Source organism: Macaca thibetana, chromosome 11, assembly GCF_024542745.1.
Source record: "Macaca thibetana thibetana isolate TM-01 chromosome 11, ASM2454274v1, whole genome shotgun sequence".
Lineage (NCBI taxonomy): Eukaryota > Metazoa > Chordata > Mammalia > Primates > Cercopithecidae > Macaca > Macaca thibetana.
The window spans coordinates 45,840,918-45,864,152 of NC_065588.1; the positions used below are offsets into that span (position 1 = coordinate 45,840,918).

General features: G+C 42.0%; 2 protein-coding genes and 1 long non-coding RNA gene across 7 annotated transcripts in view; 2 read left to right on the forward strand and 1 right to left on the reverse strand.

Moving 5' to 3' along the window:
* Positions 1 to 23,235, reverse strand: part of LOC126930835 (tubulin alpha-1A chain) — a 421,509-nt gene that overhangs the window by 305,226 nt on the left and 93,048 nt on the right. The window lies entirely within an intron of this gene.
* LOC126930849 (uncharacterized) overlaps positions 1 to 23,235 on the forward strand; it is a 252,338-nt gene that overhangs the window by 197,984 nt on the left and 31,119 nt on the right. The gene's annotated exons all lie outside the window — the stretch shown is intronic.
* Positions 1 to 23,235, forward strand: part of SPATS2 (spermatogenesis associated serine rich 2) — a 168,827-nt gene that overhangs the window by 114,473 nt on the left and 31,119 nt on the right. For all 3 annotated transcript variants that reach the window (XM_050748356.1, XM_050748354.1, XM_050748355.1), the window contains 4 exons: positions 8,654 to 8,733; positions 15,937 to 16,045; positions 17,147 to 17,196; positions 21,710 to 21,971. In XM_050748356.1, the coding sequence (XP_050604313.1) occupies positions 8,654 to 8,733; positions 15,937 to 16,045; positions 17,147 to 17,196; positions 21,710 to 21,971 (501 nt within the window). The remainder of the gene's footprint in view (positions 1 to 8,653; positions 8,734 to 15,936; positions 16,046 to 17,146; positions 17,197 to 21,709; positions 21,972 to 23,235) is intronic.

Consider the following 23,235-nt stretch of genomic DNA (forward strand, 5'->3'; position numbering starts at 1 on the left):
ACATGAAGTGATTTTTTTTCCCAAGCTCTAATGCACACTCCTCTAAGCTATTCTATGGCATCATCCTGCATGACTACTTGTGCATCTAAACCAGCCGCCAACCCTCAAAAGTTGGTCTGCAGTTTTATTTGAGGTTGGGCCTGGGCATTGCGAGCAGCCTGAATGGAAGCTTCATCTGCCCACCAAGTTTTAAATGGTAAGAACTGAGCAGGAGTTAGACAAGCTCGAGTAAGAGCATCCCGGTCAGTAGGAATCATCTGACTGGAAACAGCAACATTCTTTAACAGTCCCATTACAAAAGGAGAACCTGGTCCATACTGATTTATAGCTTGTTTAAATTATTTGAGTAATTTAAAAGGAAATGACTCAAATGTAGCTATATTTCCCTGTTGATCTGGGGGGTGTAATTCTAACAGGGAATTACCGTTTCTAAATTACCCTCTCGTCTAGCTTGCTGAATTCCTGCCTGAATAGAACTAAGAGGGATCGCTTGAGGGGCTGCTCAAACAGTCACTGGGGCAACTACTTTTCGCCCAGTGTCCTCTGGAAAAGAAAGATCTGGAGGGTCTTTTTCTTCAAAATAATAATGAGGGGGTGCAGAAGGGTAAGGATGAACCTCTCCCTCCTTTGCCGCTTTAGCTTTAGCTGGCAAACAAACCTGCTCTGTAACCTCTTCTGTTACTTCATTATGCTCTCCTTCCTCCTCATCGGCAGTGTGAAAAAGTTCCAAGGTGGAACGAACCATACCCCACACTTGTCCCATTGTTACCCTGATGCTTCCGAGCTCCCCTTCTTACTCACCACGGGGTTTGCTTTAAGAGTACTCGGGTGTCCTCCAGCTAGTTCCATGTTCTTTAACCGTCACTCTGGCGACTCTTTGACCTGGATTCAAGCCCACACGATGGACACCACTTGCTGAGACCAGCTCGGTCGGGGAGACCCTAACCCAGTGGTGCTAGAGGAATTAAAGACACACACACAGAAATATAGAAGTGTGAAGTGGGAAATCAGGGGTCTCACAGCCTTCAGAGCTGAGAGCCCCGAACAGATTTACCCACGTATTTATTAACAGCAAGCCAGTCATTAGCATTGTTTCTATAGATATTAGATTAACTAAAAGTATCCCTTATGGGAAACGAAGGGATGGGCTGAAATAAAGGGATGGGTTGGGCTAGTTATCTGTAGCAGGAGCATGTCCTTAAGGCACAGATCACTTATGCTCTTGTTTGTGGTTTAAGAACGCCTTTAAGTGGTTTTCCGCCCTGGGCAGGCCAGTTGTTCCTTGCCCTCATTCCCGTAAACCCACAACCTTCCAGCGTGGGCGTTATGGCCATCATGAACATGTCACAGTGCTGCAGAGATTTTATTTATGGCCAGTTTTTGGGGCCAGTTTATGGCCAGATTTTGGGGGACCTGTCCCCCCAAAAAAAGTCATATTTCCTCCAATAAGTGGTAAGTTCACAGATTTACCACCCAGGAAATTAAAGTTAGTGGTATCTTTAGTTTTTGGTTTTTGTGGTTTTGTCTTTTTTATTTTTTTTATTTTTTTTTATTTTTGAGACAGGGTCTTGCTCTGTTGCCCAGGCTGGAGTGCAGTGGCATACTCATAGCTCCCTGCAACCTCAGACTCCTGGGTTCAAGCAATGCTCTTGCCTCAGCCTCCCAAGTATGCATGCCACCATGCCTAGCTACTTTTAAAATTTTGTATAGAAATGGGGTCTAGCTGTGTTGCCCAGGCAGGTCTCAAGCTCCTGGCCTCAGGTGATACTCCTATCTTGGCGTCCGAAGGTGCTGGGATTACAGGTGTGAGCCACCACACTCAGCCAACATCTTTAGTTGTGAAGTTCTCAATAGGCCTTAACTACTAATTCTTGTGACAATAACTTCCTTTTCTTTGCACTTATATTTGTACAATATAACCCCGGTCCCCACATTTGCCATTAGTGCACATGAAGAAACTGAACTCCACTTGTAATTTTATTGGTGACTTACATGTGGATTATTCTCAAACTTGGCTTGAGACAAAGCAGTTCCAGGCAATTGGTCACTTTGCTTTATGGTCCAGTATTGGCTGTCTTCAGTCTGAAGGAGAACTTCAGGTTATTTAATTGTTCATGAGATACCATTTCTGTAAGAGTTGGCACTTACATAGGCTCTGCTCTTGAGTTTACTTTTTACTTTTTAGGAGGAAGTTGATACCATTAGAGAAAATATGTCAAATAATAATCATACTTGTCGGGTTATCTAGACTTCTGGGCTTTACCTGTATTTCACTGGATCTTACCTCTTCTGGTCTTTCTTTGGCCATGGTGAAATTGTTACGGGATCTTTGGGGTGTCACTTTTCTGGCCAGAAACCTCTGTGGCCAGTGATGCCTTTGCCTGAGTTCTTGTCCTGCATCCAGGAAGAATGACGTATGCAAAGAAGTGGAAGGTGAACAAGATGAAGAGGAGCTTTATTGAGTGTTACAACAGCTCAGCGGAGACCCACAGTGGGTACCTCCTCTCTGTAGGCAGGTCGTCTCCTACAGAGTGTTCAGCTCTCAGCAGAGAGGAGGCCCTGTAGAGGATGGTTCCTCTCGGTCAGCAGGTCGTCCCATTGTCTCTGCAGCTCTCAGCGGAGAATGTGGCTCTTCTCTGCTGCAGGTTGTCCCCGTCCTCTCTCCATCCCTGCCCCGCTCTGGCTGAGCCAGGGACTTTTGTCGACCTCAGCGGGGAGAAAGTGTGTGCCAGTTGGTCCGTGGGTGGCCATGGGTGGGCCTGGAAAGGCACCACAAGTCCCTACCCGAGTATGCTGGACTAGCAGCCTGGCCCCCAGCCTTCAGAAGGCCCTCCCTGACCTGAAGGTGGGGCCTAACCAGGGACCCGTTCCCTTCTGCCCAGGAACCTGCTTGTCTCCTGCTGCCATTCATAGCACCCTGGCTCAGCCAACTTGGCTGAGACTGGAGCAGGCGCAGACAGCAGAGAGAAGCCAGACAGCAGGAGCAGGCACTTCCTAGCCTGTGAGGGCAGGGAGGCCTTCCGATGGCCTCAAGAGTACAGGGATGCCTGAGTGTGCAGCTATGGTTTGGGCAGCTGCAGCTGGGAGATGGGGTCTCTTGCCTGCTTCATGGAGTGGGAGGTCTGAGTCTACAGCCAGTTTTGGCAGTGGCACCTGGGGAGTTCCTGTCCCAACTCAGAAGAGGTAGGGCTCCTGCTCCCCCACCCCCACCCCCATCCCTGCCCACTTTCAGGCTCCACTGAGTGTGTATCCCTGGTGGCCTAGTGGCGCCTCCTTGCTGAAGCCAGTGTGATGGCAGCAGCAGGCCATCTGGAGTGGCTGCTGCCATCAAAATGTGAATAATATTGTTACTCAACGTGCTTTATGTATGTGTAAGGCATATCAGTAGATTATAGCAAGAATCTGAAATCCTTAGAAGAAAGACTATATCTCAAGATACTGTTAAAATAATGGCAATTTGAGAACTAGTATATTTGATGAGTTACACAGCCCTAGTGTAAAGCCTAAAACCTGGACTCACTTTGATTCTACAGTAGGATTTACTGTGTGACTTTGGACAAGGAGTAGTACCATGACTGATTTTCTCATCAATATAAGATTAAGAGAAGATATTCTGAGAGGGATTATAATTCCATTTTTCTCCTCGCTTGTCAGAGGGAATAATTTGCCATTATGTTAACAAAAGAAAGATACAAGCAATCCAAAACTCTTAAGTTTTTGGTTATTGAATTCGGATACAAATTCAGTAGCCCCCATGAGAATCCTTAGACTTGGGTTCCACCACCTCAGGCTCAGCTATTTCTATGTCATTCTCAGTGCCTAAAAACAAGTTTTGCCTAATTTTTGAAGCCAGCAAAAACAATAACAAAACCCATAGTATTTACAAATACGTCATTTGTACTGTAAATAACATACTTTTTCTAAAATATACCTACACTTGTCTCTGTAGTGAGCAGCCTAGAATTTGAGCACAAGCACAGGGTTTTCTATGATAGAAATAATCTGCTCATGAATAATTGTATCAAATTCACTTCAGTGCGTCTAAGAGCCTTACTGTGTGTTCATGTTAGCTCTGCCAAACCTCTTTAGATAGGACCCGAGGTGGTGAGCTTTTAATAATTTTCACTCCACAATAGTGTTATTGTGAAGGTCTAACGTATGTGTTTAGTATCATACAGTTTGATAAATCAACGCATTGTTGTTATATTGAGATGGTTATTCATTTTTTTACCAGTCTCTTGCACTAGACTGTAAAACTCTAAGAGGGCATGTGTCTTGTTCACTGTTGCATCCTAGTGTATCTCAATGCCTGCAGCAGTACGTGGATATACAAAACACCTCTTAGAGACCTTGGTGACGTTTCTTTTGTATGTATACCAAGAAGCAGAATTGCTGGATCATATGGTAGTTCTATGTTTTATCTTTTAAGGAACCAACATGTGGTTTTTATTGGGGCTGTACCATTTTGCATTTCCACTAGCAGTGCTCCTGAATTCCAATTTTTCCACATTCTTGCCACATGTGTTGTTTTCTGTTTTTTTTTTTTTAATAAATAAATATGTACCTTGGGTATAAATATAATCAGAACTTTAAACCAAATTCTAAAACATTTAGTACAGTATGATCTTCAGGTTAAAATATAAACTAACAGCAGAATGACACTGTGTTTTAAAGCTTGTCAAGACACCTGTTCAAGTTTGATTTAATACATGGAATAATCAGGCTCAGCTATTGCTATGTCATTCTCAGTGCCTAGAAACAACTTTTGCCTAATTTTTGAAGCCAGCAAAAACAATAACAAAACCCGTAGTATTTACAAATATGTCATTTGTACTGTAAATAACATACTTTTTCTAAAATATACCTGAATGTGTGCTATTTGAAATAATTCCAACCAGCCTGACCAACATGGTGAAACCCTGACTCTACTAAAAATACAAAAATTAGCTGAGCATGGTAGTGCATGCCTGTAATCCCAGCTACTCAGCAGGCTGAGGCAGGAGAATGGCTTGAACCTGGGAGGTGGAGGTTGTAGTGAGCCGAGATCACACCATTGTACTCCCAGCCTGGGCAACAGAGCGAGACTCAGTCTCCAAAAAAAAAAAAAAAAAAAAAGTAATTCCAAAAAAAAAATTCTGAAATGGTTCCTGATGTGAGTGAAATAAATAACAAAGCTCAAGCTCAAGGCTTCCTCTTTTTTTTTTTTTTTTTTTTTTTTTTGAGGTGGAATCTTGCTCTGTCGCCCAGGTTGGGGTGCAGTGGCGCATTCTCGGCTCACTGCAACCTCTGCCTCCTGGGTTGAAGCAGTTCTCTTGCTTCAGCCTCCCTGGTAGCTGGAATTACAGGTGTGTGCCACCATGCCCGGCTAATTTTTGTATTTTTAGTAGAGATGGGGTTTCACCTTGTTCACTGGTCTCGAACTCCTGACCTCCAGTTATCTACCTGCCTCAGCCTCCCAAAGTGCTGGGATTACAGGTATGAGCCACTGCACCCAGCCTAGACTTCCTCATATTCTTTATGAATCTTGCCTGAGAATTTTTTTTTTTTACCTGAACACCCAGGATGAGAGAATTTTTTTTTTTTTTTTTTTTTTTTTGAGACGGAGTCTCACTCAGTTGCCCAGGCTGGAGTGCAGTGGCGTGATCTCGGCTCACTGCAAGCCCCGCCTCCCAGGTTCACACCATTCTCCTGCCTCAGCCTCCTGAGTAGTTGGGACTGCAGGCACCCGCCACCATGCCCGGCTAACTTTTTTGTATTTTCAGTAGAGATGGGGTTTCACCGTGTTAGCCAGGATGGTCTTGATCTCCTGACCTCATGATCTGCCCGTTTCGGCCTCCCATAGTGCTGGGATTACAGGCGTGAGCCACCGCGCCTGGCCAGATTAGAGAATATTTAACAGCACTTTTTCCTTAAAAATGTATTTCTGATAGAATACATGCTCTTGTATCACAGCTAGGTATTAATAAAAAGATGAAATCCTGCCTTATTTCCTACCAATAGAATCAGGTAAATCTTAAGCTTTCTTTTCATGAAACAATAAGAGTTTAAAAATCACTATTGCTGATAGGAATTAAAAATTACTTTCTATATAATACTAAGAGACATTTAGGCTCCAGTTGATTAAAGTAAGGTTTTGAATCTACTTGAGGTGTTGGTTTAAGTTTAAAAAGGCAATATCAGCTAGTGAGTAGACAAATTAAGATGTTAGATTATTGCTTTCTCTTTTTGGTGACCTCGTGTCATAGAATATAAATGCAAAATTGTCATTTGTGCCCTCCTGACCTGTATAGACCATCTCAGTGCCTCCTATGCCCCTGGTTTAAGTAAGTAATGGCCAGTGCTGGCCATTGGGCAACACTGGCAGGAAATTCAGAGGAAGGGAGGAGAGTGAGGTAGGAACATTTATTCCTCTAATCTTTCTCTGACAGGTAGCTGTGGGCTTGAGTGTGTCCTTTGGCCCTCTGTATACCAGATGAAACAAAAATAAAAGGGCCCTTTCTGTCTTTGGCTCCTGTAACTGCTCCCTCCTCACACTCAAGTCTCAATTAGCAATGCACATTGCTTAAAAGCCAGCAAAACGATAACAAGAGGTACAGCCCTATCTTGGGTGGTTTCCCTACTCTCTGCTAGCACATTTGAAAATAGTCCTGTTATTAAACTCTATTAAGATTGCCCAGTTTGAGTATGCCATTCGCTTCCTGTTTGGGATCCTGACTGAAATAGCCGCTTTATGTATTTTTAATCATTATCCTAACAGTATTCCAGATAAATCCTAATTATACTAATTTGTTTTGGCCAGTAATTGAGTGTTTGCAGAACTACCCTTTGGTTTTTGTTTGTTTGTTTCTTGAGGCAGGATCTCTCTCTGTCACCCAGGCTGGAGTATAGTGGTGCATTCACGACTCATTGCAGCCTCAACCTCCCAGGCTACAGCTGTCTTCCCACCTCAGCCTCCGAATTAGCTGGGACTATAGGAACGTGCCACCATGTCTGGCTAATTTTTTTCCTTTTTGTAGAGGCAGGGTTTCACCATATTACCCAGGCTGCTCTCAAACTTCTGGGCTCAAGCGATCCACTTGCCTTGGCCTCCCAAAATGTTGGGATTACAGGTGTGAACCACCATACCCAGCCTACCCTTTGTCTTCCTTGCAGTTTGTGTCATCTAGTATGTTGTTAAAGGAAAACAAAAGAAAACAAAACAAAAAACAGAGCTAGATGAGCATAAGAGGCTAGTAATAGAACCCAAAATGCTGTTTTATGTTCCCTCTTTTCCCTAAAAGAGATTGGTGGTTTGATTGACTAATAAGTGGATTATTGATGTCCTCTGTATCATCCCACTGCTCATTACTCTTTGAGGGAGGATACATTAAAACATTCGAGTTATGTCATTTAGCTGATCTATAGGAATTCTGAGAAGGTTCTAAATAGTGCTTTGGTTTTATAAGATCTTTGTTTTTGTAGACTGTATCTCTTTTCAATTAATAAAGATAATTGGGAGTTAATCATATTTATAGTCATCCAGAAAACTCAAGCTTAAATACTGAGTTTGTATAAGTGTTACCTGATTTTTTCATTTGAGTAACAGTCTAGAAATGGCCAGTATTAACAAAAGTTCAATCTAAATTAATTCAAGGTTTAAGATTAAGCCGTGAAAGAATCTTTAATTGAAACATATCTGTAATAACAGCAAAACAATTTGGAAAGTGTACTAGAGTATTACCGTGGTTTTTTTTTACCCCTTTTCTCAACATTTTTCCTTTTACTTGCCTTGTTGAAATTCTAACTCCTAAGCTACTTCCAAGTACAGTGCAGAGATCAGTAATATTGTTATCACCTGGGAGTAAAAATCTCCTGCCACAGGCCAGGCTGCTGAATCACAACCTACATTTTAGCATAAGATTCCCTAGGTGGTAAGTATGCACATCAGAATTTGAAAAGCACTCTAACCATCTCCTGAGATTGTATCTTACTGGGTTAAAACAAAGCTGTTGAGTATTAAAGCTGAAGTAATTTATTGATCACATAGTCAGAGGTAAAGAAACTGATTAAATTTGCACATAGCCTTTTTCTTTGTAAGTACAGAGAAACCAGAATCTTTTTTTGTAATCAATCATATTGAACTGAGTTTTTCTATAACCTACAACTTGGATACCTTGCTTCATCAAGCTTTATATTAGGGACACACACATGAATGTATTCATGGGTTTATAGTCTACAAACATAACACGTATGGTTCCATCTAGAAGAGGAAATTACTTTGTGTTATTAATGCTACAGAAGCTTCCATCCCACTCACATTTTCAGATTCTTTAGGGTTAAATTTTACCATGGGGAGCTATTTACTTGCAACATTTTTAGAGGACCTTAAGGTGGGATAATTAACAACAATATCAAGGATTACAGGACAGTCTAATATAGTTGATGTATTTAGTGTTTACCTCAAACTGTGACAGTTTTTATTAAAATTAAAATTTTGTATTATAAGTTTAATTCAGAAGGCAGTTAAAGTTATCTATGTAACAGAATTTGCCAAATAGCAACTAAGCTGTTAATTGTTTTATGGGACAAAAGCAGCCAGTCTTGGCCCTTCTGTCTTAGGGATGGATTACATTTGAATCATGTTGAATATATTTTTCCTTTCTTATTCTTTCAGATTCATCAGGATTCATTTTTGATTTGCAGTCCAATACTGTACTGGCCCAGGGAGGGGCTTTTGAGAACATGAAAGAGAAGGTAAGACTAGTCACTATGGATAGTAAACTTGACTGTCATAGGAAAAGTTAGGTACTAATATGACTAGTGGCTACCACAAACTCATTATGAGAGTGAAATTTTTTTTTTCTTTTTTTGAGAAGGAGTCTCGCTCTGTCACCCAGGCTGGAGGGCAGTGGTGCGATCTCGGCTCACTGCAAGCTCCCCCTCCCGGGTTCACGCCATTCTCCTGCCTCAGCCTCCGGAGTAGCTGGGACTACAGGCGCCCGCCACCACGCCCGGCTGATTTTTTTTTGTATTTTTAGTAGAGACGGGGTTTCACCGTGTTAGCCAGGATGGTCTCGATCTCCTGACCTTGTGTTCCGCCCACCTTGGCCTCCCAAAGTGCTGGGACTACAGGCGTGAGCCACCGTGCCTGGCCAAGAGTGAAATTTTAAGAATAAAACAATGCCACTATATATCAGAGAGTGATGGCCATAAATAGGTTCTGATTGCACAGAACCTATTAACAGAACCTATTAAATGCAAACATTTTCTTTGCCTATCTCCATGTATATTAACTCTAAATTCTCTTGAAGATATTCAGTATTAATTAGTTTATTAATATTTATATGCCTGAGTGTATCTCATTTGGCAACACTTCTTAAGGAACAATCTGAATAGGATCTTCCCAAGTACTTGAAGAGCATTCTTAAGTCCAGGAGGCTTCAGAGCCAAGACAAGAAATAGGTCTTTTGTGGGTTTTTTTGAGACAGAGTCCAACCCAGGTTGGAGTGCAGTGGCATGATCTCAGCTCACTGCAATCTCCGCCTCCTGGGTTCAAGTGATTCTCGTGCCTCAGCCTCCTGTGTAGCTAGGATTACAGGGGTGCACCACCATGCCCAGCTAATTTTTGTATTTGTAGTGGAGACAAGGTTCTCCATGTTGGCCAGGGTGGTCGCGAACTCCTGGCCTCAAGTAATCCACCCACCTCAGCCTCCTAGAGTGCTGGGATAGCCACCACACCCGGCCAGAAGTAGGTCTTCTAAGGAGCATTCTTTTGGAAAGAAAACCAAGTGGTTTTAGTAATGTAACCCTCAACAAGCTATATTGAGAAAAACATAAAACAAAAGCTTTATGTGCTGTCTTTTTTTTTTTTTTTTGAGACAGAGTCTTGCTTTGTCGCTACAGTGACGCAATCTCAGCTCCCTTTAGCCTCTGCCTCCTGGGTTCAAGTGATTCTCATGTCCCAGCCTCCTGAGTAGCTGGAACTACAGGCATGTGCCACCATGCCTGGCTAATTTTTTTATTTTTAGTAGAGACGGGGTTTTGCCATGTTGGCCAGGCTGGTCTCAAACTCCTGACCTCAAGCAATCTGCCCGCCTTGGCCTCCCAAAGTGCTGGGATTATAGGCATGAGCAACCACACCCGGCCTCTCTGTCTTATTTTTTAAAAAATTTGTTGACTATGGAGTCCTGTACAGTGGTTGAGTACTATACATACTCGTATTTTTAAATTATCAGAACCTTACCTTTATCGTAGAGTCTGTAAGTTTGATGGGGTTTTTTTTGTTTTGTTTTGTTTTGTTTTTTATGAGACGGAGTTTCACTCTGTCACCCAGGCTGGAGTGCAGTGGCATGATCTCAGCTCACTGCAACCTCTGCCTCCCAGGTTCAAGTGATTCTCCTGCCTCAGCCTCCCATGTAGCTGGGGCTACAGGCACGTGCCACCACGCCTGGCTAAGTTTTTATATTTTTAATAGAGGGGGCGTCTCACCATGTTAGCCAGGATGGTCTCAATCTCCTGACCTCGTGATCCACCTGCCTCGGCCTCCCAAAGTGCTGGGATTACAGGCCTAAGCCACCACTCCCGGCGGAGTCTGTTAAGTTTTGCCTACACTTCCATTTTTTAGGGATCATTACTATGATTGATACATATTAAGTTGCTCATCTCAAAAATGTATTAGCCTTCGTTGAATTACAGATTGTATACCTTCTCACTTGTATGGTTTTTTTATTTTTGTTTTTATTTTTATTTCTTGAAACAGAATCTCCCTCTGTCGCCCAGGCTGGAGTGCAATGGCGCAATCTCAGCTCACTGCAACCTCCGCCTCCCAGGTTCAAACAATTCTCCTGCCTCAGCGCCCCCGACCTGAAGACATTTTAAAATATAAAATACCTAGAAATAGCCGGGTGCAGTGGCTCACACCTGTAGTCTCACCACTTTGGGAGGCCGAGGTGGGCAGATTACCTGAGGTCGGGAGTTTGAGACCAACCTGACCAACATGGAGAAGCCCCGTCTCTACTAAAAATACAAAAAAAGAAATTAGCTGAGCATGGTGGCGCATGCCTGTAATCCCAGCTACTTACGAGGCTGAGGCAGGAGAATTGCTTGAATCCAGGAAGTGGAGGTTGCCGTGAGCTGAGATCATGCCATTGCACTGCAGCCTGGGCAGCAAGAGTAAAACTCCGTCTCAAAAAAAAAACACCTAGAAATATGGGATGAAAGATAATATACATCATTTTGAATGTATAGCTGAATATAAGAAGTGAGGGAAATCCCTAGAGGGTACTAAAAACCAGAATAGTGAGCTTGAACTGTTAATAGGTAACTGTGGCATGTTTTGCCAGTCTCAGTAACACAAGGGTTTTACCACATAGTGCCATTAAGCCCAGTAATGCCAGCACTTTGGGAGGCTAAGGTGGGAGGATCCCTTGATCTCAGGAGTTTGAAATCAGCCTAGGCAACATAGTGAGACCTCATCTTTACAAAAAATAAAAATAGCCGCATGTGGTGGCACATGCCTGTGGTCCCAGCTACTCAGGAGGCTGAGGCGGGAGGATTGCTTGAGCCTGGGAGGTCGAGGCTGTAGTGAGCCGAGATCACAACACTGCACTCCAGCCTGGGTGACAGCAAGACTGTCTCAAACAAAACCAAAAAACCCAAACAAAAAGATTGGAACTGAGGTCTTATGTAAGCTTGCCATTTTAAAAATATTTCACCTTCAGGGAAAGGGTAAACTAGAATAAATCTGCCCACTGACTTTTTTTTTTAATGGAGGCAGAGGTTTGAGGCGGAGGTCTGTCGGGGTTGGAGTATAGTGGTGAGATCTTGGCTCACTGCAACCTCTGCCTCCCAGGTTCAAGCAATTCTGTCGCAGCCTCACAGGTAGCCGGGATTAGAGATGTGCACCACCACGCCTGGCTAATTTTTGTATTTTTAGTAGAGACAGAGTTTCACCATGTTGGACAGGCTGATCTTGAACTCCTGACCTCACTCGAGTGATCTGCTTGCCTCAGCCTCCCAGAGTGCTGGGATTACAAGCATGAGCCACCGCGCCTGGCCCCACTGACTTTTGAACACAATGTTCTTACTATGTGGGTTTAGAGAGATACATTTAAAGGGTAAAAAGAATTGTAAATCTTAAATTTTATCCAATGGTTTTTTTTTTTTTTTTTTTTTTTTTTTTTTTTTTTTTTTTTTGAGACGGAGTCTCGCTCTGTCGCCCAGGCTGGAGTGCAGTGGCCGGATCTCAGCTCACTGCAAGCTCTGCCTCCTGGGTTTGCGCCATTCTCCTGCCTCAGCCTCCTGAGTAGCTGGGACTACAGGCGCCCACCACCTCGCCCGGCTATTCCAATGGTTTTATCATTAGTAATATAATGGTAATATTATATTGTAGGGTTGTTATTATTTTGAGTATTATAAAATAAAGCAAATTATAAAATAATGTTTTTAGGAACTAGAACTTTTGGTTAAGAGAGAAGAGATACATGTTTAAAATAAGATGAGAAAAGATCTTTTAATAGTACATTTGAATTGAAGATGTCAATGTGAGCTCATTATTTGACAAAAAAAAATCTCCTAGATTGATCCACGAAAGTGTCTAAAAACAATGACTCCACAATAGTGATAAGCACACCTAGCTCCTAGATACTGATTTGTCTTTTTTTTTTTTTTTTTTTTTTTTTTTTTGAGACGGAATCAGAGTCTCACTCTGTCACCTAAGCTGGAGTTCAGTGGCATGATCTCGACTCAGTGCAAGCTCCGCCTCCCAGGTTCACACCACTCTCCTCCCTCAGCCTCCCGAGTAGCTGGGACTACAGGTGTCCGCCACCACACCTGGCTAATTTGTTTGTATTTTTAGGAGAGACGGGGTTTCACAGTGTTAGCCAGGATGGTCTCGATCTTCTGACCTCGTGATCCACCCACCTCGGCATCTGCCCACCTCTGCTGCCCAAAGTGTTGGGATTACAGGTGTGAGCCACTGCTCCTGGCCACTCCTAGATACTGGTTTCTAACTACCATTCCTCATTAAAAGGAACCAGAGCTTCTTTGAGAAATAATTAATTTTGCATTCTGCAGTAAGACAAGAAATAAAAATTGTAAGAATTGGAAAGGCATGGCCGGGCACGGTGGCTCAAGGCTGTAACCCCAGCACTTTGGGAGGCCGAGACGGGTGGATCACAAGGTCAGGAGATCGAGACCATCCTGGCTAACATGCTGAAACCCCATCTCTACTAAAAAAAAAATACAAAAAACTAGCCGGGCGAGGTGACGGGCGTCTGTAGTCCCAGCTACTCGGGAGGCTGAGGCAGGAGAATGGTGTGAACCCGGGAGGCGGAGCTTGCAGTGAGCTGAGATCCGGCCACTGCACTCCAGCCTGGGAGACACAGCAAGACTCGGTCTCAAAAAAAAAAAAGAATTGGAAAGGCAGAAAAAAACTGCTGTTATTTGGCCGGGGCAGTGTCTCATGCCTGTGATCCCAGCACTTTGGGAGGCTGAGGCAGGACGATCACTTGAGGCCAGGAGTTCAAGACCAGCCTGGGCAACATAAGGGGACCCCCATCTCTACAAAAAATATTTATAGCCAGGCCTGGTGGCACCTGCCTGTAGTCCCAGCTATTCAGGAGGCTGAGGTGGGAGCATCGCTTGAGCCCAGAAGTTAAGTATTGCAGTGAGCTATGAATGCACTACTGCACTGCAGCCTGAGTGACACAGTGAGACCCTGTCTCAAAAAACAAATGAAACCCCTTCTGTTATCTATAGGCAATACAATTATCTACATAGAAAATCCAAGAAAGCAACAAATTAATAGGACTAATAAGAGTTCATCAAGGTTGCTGGATATAAAATGGATATATAAACATGAAAACAAAATATACAATTATTGTAAATTTTGTATGCGTGTGTATGTGTGTGTGTGTATTTTTTTCTTTCTTTTTTTTTTGAGACCGAGTTTTGCTCTTTCGCCCAGGTAGGAGTGCAGTGGCACAATCTTGGCTCATGGCAACCTCTGCCTTCTGGTTTCAAGCAGTTCTCCTGCCTCAGCCTCCAGAGTAGCTGGGATTACAGGTGTGCGCCACCACACCCAGCTAACTTTTGTATTTTTAGTAGAGACGGGGTTTCACCATGTTTACCAGGCTGATCTCGAACTCCTGACCTCATGGTCCACCCGCCTGGGTCTCCCAAAGTGCTGGGATTACAGGCATGAGCCACTGCACCTGGCCCTTTTTTTATTTTTATTTATTTTTATTTTATTTTTTTTTTTTGAGATGGAATCTCACTGTGTGGCCCAGGCTGGAGTGCAGTGGCCCGATCTCGGCTCACTGCAAGCCCCACCTCTCGGGTTCACGCCATTCTCCTGCCTCAGCCTCCGAGTAGCTGGGACTACAGGCGCCCGCCACCACGCCCAGCTAGTTTTTTGTATTTTTAGTAGAGACGGGGTTTCACCGTGTTAGCCAGGATGGTCTCGATCTCCTGACCTCGTGATCCACCCACCTCAGCCTCCCAAAGTGCTGGGATTACAGGCTTGAGCCACCGCGCCGGGCCTTTTTTTTTTTTAAATTGAGATGGAGTCTTTCTCTGTTGCCTAGGCTGGAGTGCAATGGCGCGATCTCGGCTCACTGCAACCTCCACCTCCCAGGTTCAAGCGATTCTCCTGCCTCAACCTCCTGAGTATCTGGGATTACAGGCGTGCGCCGCCATGCCCAGCTAATTTTTGTAGAGACAGGGTTTTTCCGTGTTGGTCAGGCTGGTCTTGAACTCCTGATCTTGTGATCTGCTCACCTCAGCCTCCCCAAAGTGCTGGGATTACAGACATTAGCCACCGTGCCCGGCCATATATTTTTAGTCTCAAAAAATATGAAATACAGGCCAGGTATGGTGGCTCAAGGCCTGTAATCCCAGCACTTTAGGAGGCGGAGGCAGGTAGATCACTTGAGGCCAAGAGTTTGAGACCAGCCTGGCCAACAGCAAAACCCCATCTCTACTAAAAATACAAAAATTAACTGGGCATGATGGTGCATGCCTGTAATCCTGGCTACTCAGGAGGCTGGGGCGCAAGAATCGCTTGAACCTGGGAGGTGGAGGTTGCAGATAGCTGAGATCATGCCACTGCACTCCAGCCTGGGTGACAGAGTGAGACTGTCTCAAAATAAATAAATAAGAGATGCATTTATCAACATGGAAAAAATCTAAAAAAATAATGCTATGTGCAAAATATAAATTGAAGATAAATACATACGATATATGATATAATATTTTTATGTATTTATGTAATGCAAAATAATAGTGTATATTACCTATGGATATATGCACATATCATAAAAATGCAAAAGCACGTATGGAAATAATACCAAGTTCAGGGTAGAAATCTCTAGTGAGACGAAGAAGGGAAATAGGACTTATTAGGTGTTCATGGGGGCTTCAATTATATTTATTTTGTTTTAGTAAACTCAGTGTCATGGAGTGCGTGTTAATTATGTTTTATATGCCTGAAATAGTTTATAATTTAAATTGTATAAATTATCTTTATTTTACAATTAAACGATACAAGGTAAAATATATTTCAAAAAATCTTACACAAAAATATAAGTTGTTTTTGTTGCTAGTTCATTTAACTTTCCACCTTTCTCTACAGTATGCTAAAAATGAGGAAATGTTGATGCTACATTAATACCTGATACCGAAATTAAACCACCTTTTCTTTATATGAAATCTAGCATATAACTTCTATTTCTAGCAATGTTCTGCATTTCTAAGTTTTGAAATTAATTTTTCACATGCTGGTATCAGTCATCTATTAATAATTCCCAGTGAGATGGTTGTATGTACTGTCGCTGATGCTAAAGAGTGATACATATTGTTTAAAATGAAATATCACTCTTTTCGTTATTCTCTGTATAGGCCTCAGCTGCCTAGTGACCTACTAATGTTAGAATTAAACGACCCCGCCATCTTTTCCAGATAAATGCGGTACGTGCAATAGTTCCCAATAAGAGCAACAATGAAATCATCCTGGTTTTGCAGCACTTTGATAACTGTGTGGACAAAACAGTACAAGCATTCATGGAAGGTAATCCTGACTTAGTTTTAAAAATAAATTTATATTTGTTCAAATAGAATTTGCTTCAGACTTTTATAACACTCAGCAATCCAGTAATTCATAGATGATATAGCAGACCCCATGAAAACATAACATACCATGACATTTGACAATACCTCTTTCAGCCCTAGAAGCTGAAATAAGCTATGTGGTGTCTATAGTAAGAGACAAGCTGAGAAAATTCCATTGTTTTGCGCTAAATGTTCTCTAATGGCATTTAAGAGGAAATCATGTGGCCGGTGGTATAAGGGACTTGATTGGAGTTGGGTTAAATAAGAATTTAAGAGACTCTTAAAAACAAAGTAGTGATTCAGTGGCTCACCAACAGATGGCAAATTCAAGGACTCAGTATTGTCTTGAGGATTCTAATATTATTAGTTTGGCTGTGGCAAGTGACTCAAATGTGTGGGTTTGAATTTCCTTATCTAATATGTAGAAGAATGGCAGGCTTAGTCAACCCTTCAGATTTATAGCATTGAGAAGTGTTTTATAAACTTCCTTCCATGTAACCTGTTGGAGAAAAACTATCTAAAGCTATGTGTCTTTGAATAACAATATCAGGTTAGGTCTCCCTGTTTTTATTTTCCTGAGTCTGCCAGCATAGGATACACAGGTTTGAATACTATAAGGTTTTTCTTTATTTTCGTCTTCTTAAAAAATAATGTTAGTGTTTGGGTAATGTGCAGCTGTCTCCAAAACTATATAGCCAAGGTGGTGTGTAACTGGAGGGGAAAGGATGGCACACTTGGCTAAAACCAGTGTGCCATCCCCTTTGTATTTGGTCTAAGATGTATAGATAAGAAAATCTTCAAAATGGCGCAGCTACATTAGTCTCTTCTTAGAAGAACTTACTGAGGAAATTACTTGGAGAGGAGGGTCTAAGTAGGCAGGTATTCCAAAAGGGAAGCATGGCATGATTATCTCATTATATTACTCTAGACCCGATCCTTAATTTTTCCTGTTAGGAGCTTTGTAAATTCTCCAGCAATTACAAAATGGGAGGACACTGACTCCTGCTTGACTACTGTGTGTGTGGTAGGAGACAAAATCTGTAACTGGTTTCTCTTACAGGTAGTGCCAGTGAAGTACTCAAAGAATGGACAGTAACAGGCAAGAAAAAGGTAAAATGAATTACATTTAAAAACATGTTTATATTATTTTTTAAAATTTAGGCTCTGCAAAAATATTTGAAAGAAAAGGTTTACATACATATCTTCAGTTTACCTGGTTAAAAAACATCTTTGGCCAGGTGCAGTGGCTCACACCTGTAATCCCAGCACTTTGGGAGGCCAAAGCAGGTGGATCACTTGAGGTCAGGGGTTCAAGACCAGCCTGGCCAACATGATGAAGCCCTATCTCTACTAAAAACTAGAAAAAATTAGGTGTGGTGGCACGTGCCTGTAATCCCAATTACTCAGGAGGGCGAGGCAGGAGAATAACTTGAACCCAGGAGGCATGTAACCTGTTGGAGAAAAGCTATCTAAAGCTATTGCGTCTTTGAATAACAACATCAGGTTAGGTCTCCCTGTTTTTATTTTCCTGAGTCTGCCAGCATAGGATACACAGGTTTGAATACTGTAAGGTTTTTCTTTATCTTCATCTTTTAAAAAAATAATGTTAGTGTTTGGGTAATGTGCAACTGTCTCCAAAACAATATAACCAAGTTGCAGTGAGCTGAGATCGGGCCACTGCACTCCAGCCTGGGTGACAGTGAGACTCCATCTCAAAAAAAAAAATATATATATATATATATATGTAATTTGACATTGAAACATAGCTGTGTCTCACAGAGTACCACACAGTCCTCTCCATGTGATTTAAGGCAGGAAACAGAATGACTTTGCTGTGGTGCAGTTACTAGTCAGGGGTGAAAAAGAGAGCAAATCAAGGAAAGCAAGAGAAAGCAATCTAATTGAGTGGTTTTCAACCATATTCATATCATAAATCAGTTAAAACAGTTCAGATTTTTGGTCAGAAAACTGGGTTGTAGTCCTGATATTAATGAACTTTGACATAAAGCTATTAAGTGCTGGCCAAGCACAGTGGCTCATGCCTGTAATCCCAGCACTTTGGGAGGCTGAGGTGGGAGGATAACTTGAGCCCAGGAGTTCAAGACCAGCCTGGGCAACATGATGAGACCCGATCCCAAAAAAAAAAAAGAAAAAAAAACTATTAGGTGCCTTGCAGAGGGGTCCAATGTTCCACTTTGGGAGGTAGAAGGCACTCAGGCTATGGGGTCAGTCAGAACTGGATTCCTACCCTGTTCCACTGTCTACTGGCATTGTGACTGATACTGCTTAACATTTATGTGCCTTAGTTTGCTCATCTCTAAAATAGGAAGATAGCTCTAATAAATACAAGTACATAATACAATGCCTAACATATTAGTTCTCGTTCCTTTCTCCTTATTTACTTAAAATCAGATGCTTTTCCCAAAGGATACCAGCTGGTCTCAAAATTCTTCCCACAGCTGTGCACCATAAAGGTAACCCCTTTAGGAAATGCTTGAAGTATGGATTTTAATCAAGTATCTCTGTGAAATCTGTTTGGGGTGTTCTTTTCTTTATTAAGTCAGTGCTGGAGTTGTGAAATGCTTTCTTGATGACTCTTATATCACTTTTTAGGAGTCCTGTCAGGTCTTGAACAAAAACCAGGCTTGGCCTCAGTGACCCTTGAGAATTTTTTCCAAGGGTTACCTAATACTGCACAGATTCTCCTGAAGCTCATCATACCTGTAGTTTTGAATATTTGTTTAGCTTCTTTGCGCTGCTTTCAACCTACATAGATAACTGTGAGTGTCCTGGAAAACACCAGTTTCGTTTTTTTTTGTTTTGTTGAGATGGAGTTTTGCTCTGTCGCCCAGGCTGGAGTGCAGTGGTGCGATCTTGGCTCGCGGCAGCCTCTGCCTCCTGGGTTCAAGCAATTCTCATGCCTCAGCCTCCTACGTAGGTCAGGACTATAGGTGTGTGCCACCACGCCTGGCTAATATTTGTATTTTTTTAGTAGAGACAGGGTTTCACCATTTTGTCTGGGCAGGTGTCGAAGCCTGACCCCAAGTGATCTGCCCACCTCAGCCTCCCAAAGTGCTGGAATTACAGGCATGAGTCACCGCACCCAGCCAACACCAGTTTCTTAATTTATTAGCCCAGGATTATAAGTTATTAGTGATATAAGATGTGCATGGAGCTGGAAGAGGATGTGTGTTAAGAGACACAGACATTCCTTAAAATTTGGAGAAAGAAATATGGCTTCAGTTTAGCAGTCCCAAATGCATAAATCCAGTCCAGTCCACTTAACTGTTGGGATTAGTCCAATAGGATGTGACTCTGAGTGGGATAGTTATGATATACATGACCCAATGATATGAAAACTTAGCCAGTTCACATGGGGGAAAGTAAGAAGAAGAAAGATGAGACCGAGCAGGGTGGCTCACACCTGTAATCCCAACATTTTGGGAGGTCGAGGCGGGTGGATCACTGGAGGTCAGGAGTTTGAAACCAGCCTGGCCAACATGGTGAAACCCCATCTCTACTAAAAATACAAAAAAATTAGCTGGGCGTGGTGGCACATGCCTGTAATCCCAGCTACTCAGGAGGCCGAGGCAGGAGAACCACTCGAACCTGGGAGGCAGAGGTTGCAGTAAGCCGAGATTGCGCCATTGCACTCCAGCCTGGGTGACAAGAGTGAAACTCCGTCTCAAAAAAAAAAAGGAAAGAAAAAGAAAGATGAGAGCTGTTAAGGAGAAAAGTTTTATCTAGAGTTCAGTCATGTTTCTGCTAGAGAGGGCCACAGAAAAGACTTGGGGAATATTGATTCAATTATTATCAGCCTAACCTTAGGAATAGAATTAGGTGTTGCCAGTGGAGCTACAAGTTTGACAAAACAAAAGGTAAAGGACTTTTGTTTATTTTAACTTTACTATTTGCCTATGTAATATACTCACGTGGCTCAAAATTCAAAACTACAAGAGTTAATACGCTGAAACATATATATGTATATATTTTTTTGAGATGGAGTGTCGCTCTGTTGCCCAGGCTGGAGTGCAGTGGTATGAGCTCAGCTCACTGCACCCTCCACCTCCCAGGTTTAAGCAATTCTCCTGCCTCAGCCTCCCGAATAGATGGGATTACAGGCATGTGCCACCACATCTGACTGATTTTTGCATATTTTATTAGAGATGGGGTTTCATCATATTGGCCAGGCTAGTCTCGAACTCCTGACCTCAGGTGATTCGCCTGTCTTGGCCTCCCAAAGTGTTGGGATTACAGGCGTGAGCCACTGCACCCAGCCAAGACACTGAAACACTTTATCCCTTCCCTGTTCCCTAGCCATTTGGTTCTCCACCCCCAAGGCAAACAGTATTTTCAATTTCTTATAAATCTTTCAAGATATTTTATGCATATATAAGTAAATAAGACTATTCTCCTCTTTGCCTGCTTCCTTTTTTTTTTTTTTTTTTTTTTTTTTTTGGTTGAGATGGAGTCTTGCTCTGTCGCCCAGGCTGGAGTGCTGTGGCTGGATCTCAGCTCACTGCAAGCTCCGCCTCCCAGGTTCACGCCATTCTCCTACCTCAGCCTCCGGAGTAGCTGGGACTACAGGCACCCGCCACCTCGCCCGGCTAGTTTTTTGTATTTTTTTTTTAGTAGAGACGGGGTTTCACTGTGTTCGCCAGGATGGTCTCGATCTCCTGACCTCGTGATCCGCCCGTCTCGGCCTCCCAAAGTGCTGGGATTACAGGCTTGAGCCACCGCGCCCGGCCCCTTTTTTCATGTAATATATCTCGGAGCTTATTCCATGGCTCAATATATAAAGAGCTTTCTTGTTTTTATGGATACATAGTCATCCTACTGCTTGGATGTGCCACAATTTATTTAAGCAGTCCCCTATTGACCAACATTTGGGTTGTTTCTAATCCTGTGTGTTAATAGTGATATTGCAATGAATAACCTTGTGTATATATAGAAATCACTTTGCATATGTGTTGTTCTCATCTTGAATAAATTCCTAGAAGTAGAATTGCTAGTCAAAGAGTATGTGCATTTGTAATTTTGATAAGCATTACTAAATTGTCTTGGAGAGTATCACCTTACACTCCATACATGAAAATGGCTGTTTCTCTATACCATCAACCTTATCAGTTCTACAGTGTTAACATACTTTTTGACCTTTACTAAACTAATAGATGAAAAATGATCATTGCAGTGCAGTTTTAATTTGTGTATCTCTTATTAGACTGAGGTTGCATATCATTCCATATGCTTACAGCTTATACTATTTTTTTCTATGGGATTATTTTGCTTTTTCTGAGAACTCTATATATTTAGCTTTTTGAATATAAGCTGCACATTTTTTTTTTGCATTTTGTAATTTATCTTCTGATTTTGTTTAAGGTGGGTTTCGTCATGAATAAATGTTTTATATTTATGTGTTTGAGTTTATCTAAAGTATAGGATTTTACATAGTAAAATTTTATTTTAGGCAATAGTTCAGCATATGTGAAAATGTTAAATTTCTGAAAGAACATACAAGAAATTGGTAACATTGGTTACCTTTGGATAGCTAGAGTTACCTCTCTAGGTTGTGGGGGAATCTGTTTTTTTTTTCTTCTCTTTTTCAAATTCTTAATAACTTCAGAACAAAAAGAAGAAAAACAAACCGAAACCTGCCGCAGAGCCAAGTAACAGCATCCCAGATTCCAGCAAATCAGTTTCCATTCAAGAGGAACAGTCTGCACCTTCCTCAGAGAAAGGTGGTATGAATGGCTACCATGTCAATGGTGCCATCAATGACAGTGAGTCTATGGACTCACTCAGTGAAGGTTTGGAGACACTTTCAGTAGATGCCAGAGAATTGGAGGATCCCGAGTCTGCCATGCTAGATACGCCGGATAGAATGGGTGAGTTTATTAACAGAGTTTGAAAAAGTTGTGTTCAGTTGAAAAACAGGGGTCTCCTCGTTGAGAAAACGATCAATTAAATCTAGTCTTTTTTTTTAATCCAGTGCTGGCTGATTAGTCTTTTTACTTTTTAGTTTTTGTTACTTTTTGTGTGAGTCACATTTTATAATTATCAAAGGCCTAGAAAAAATACCTTTTTTTTTTTTTTTTTTTTTTTTTTTTGAGACAGAATCTCGCTCTGTCGCCCAGGCTGAAGTGCAGTGGTGTGATTTTAGCTCACTGCAAGCTCCGCCTCCCAGGTTCACGCCATTCTCCTGCCTCAGCCTCCCGAGTAGCTGGGACTACAGGCGCCCGCCACCTCGCCTGGCTAATCTTTTGTATTTTTTTAGTAGAGATGGGGTTTCACTATGTTAGCCAGGATGGTCTTGATCTCCTGACCGCGTGATCCGCCCACCTCAGCCTTCCAAAGTGCTGGGATTACAGGCGTGAGCCACCACGCCCAGCTGAAAAAATACAATTCTTGTTCCATTATATTTTAACTCTTGAACCTTAGTGTTCCATTATTGGAACACTAAGCATGTGGGAATTATTCATATCCTACTGCTCAAAGTCATCATCAAGATCTGATTTTTCCACTCATGCAAAAATTCAAAAAATTGCAGCTTCTGGCATAAGTGAGTTAATAGCAGAGAAATACCTCAGTATTTAGAGACTACGGAAGGTGACTTTGTTTTTAAAAAATTGTGGACTTATTAAGAAAGATGATGATGTTGATATTATTCTAAGACCCAACACAATGAGAAATATATAATAATGATAATTCCAGCTTTTGTGAGAGCTAGGCTGTTGGTTTTTATAGTCTCACATTTGTTTTCTAGTGAAGAATTAAGATTAGTGTTAGTTGTAAATTCACATATCTTGTACCTTTCTTTGTTAACCATTTTTTTGAGGGTTAGTAAGATACTGGAAATTTCTCTTTTTAAAAATTACTTGTTAATCCAGTTCCCCTGCCCTGCTGCTCCTGGCTTTAGTAGTGTAATGCCAATGTAAGATTTATGCTGTGCTGTTTAGGTGTTCTTTTATTGATTAGTATACACACATACACAAGAGTTAGAGAAAAACATTGCACTGACTCAAACCAACAATAGCCAGTGGTTTCCATTTTTTTCTGAACTAGCTTCCCTCTCATTTCCTAACTCTTCCTAACTTATTACACTTCTATCCCCTAGAACGTTATTTTTTGTTTGTTTGTTTTGAGAGACCC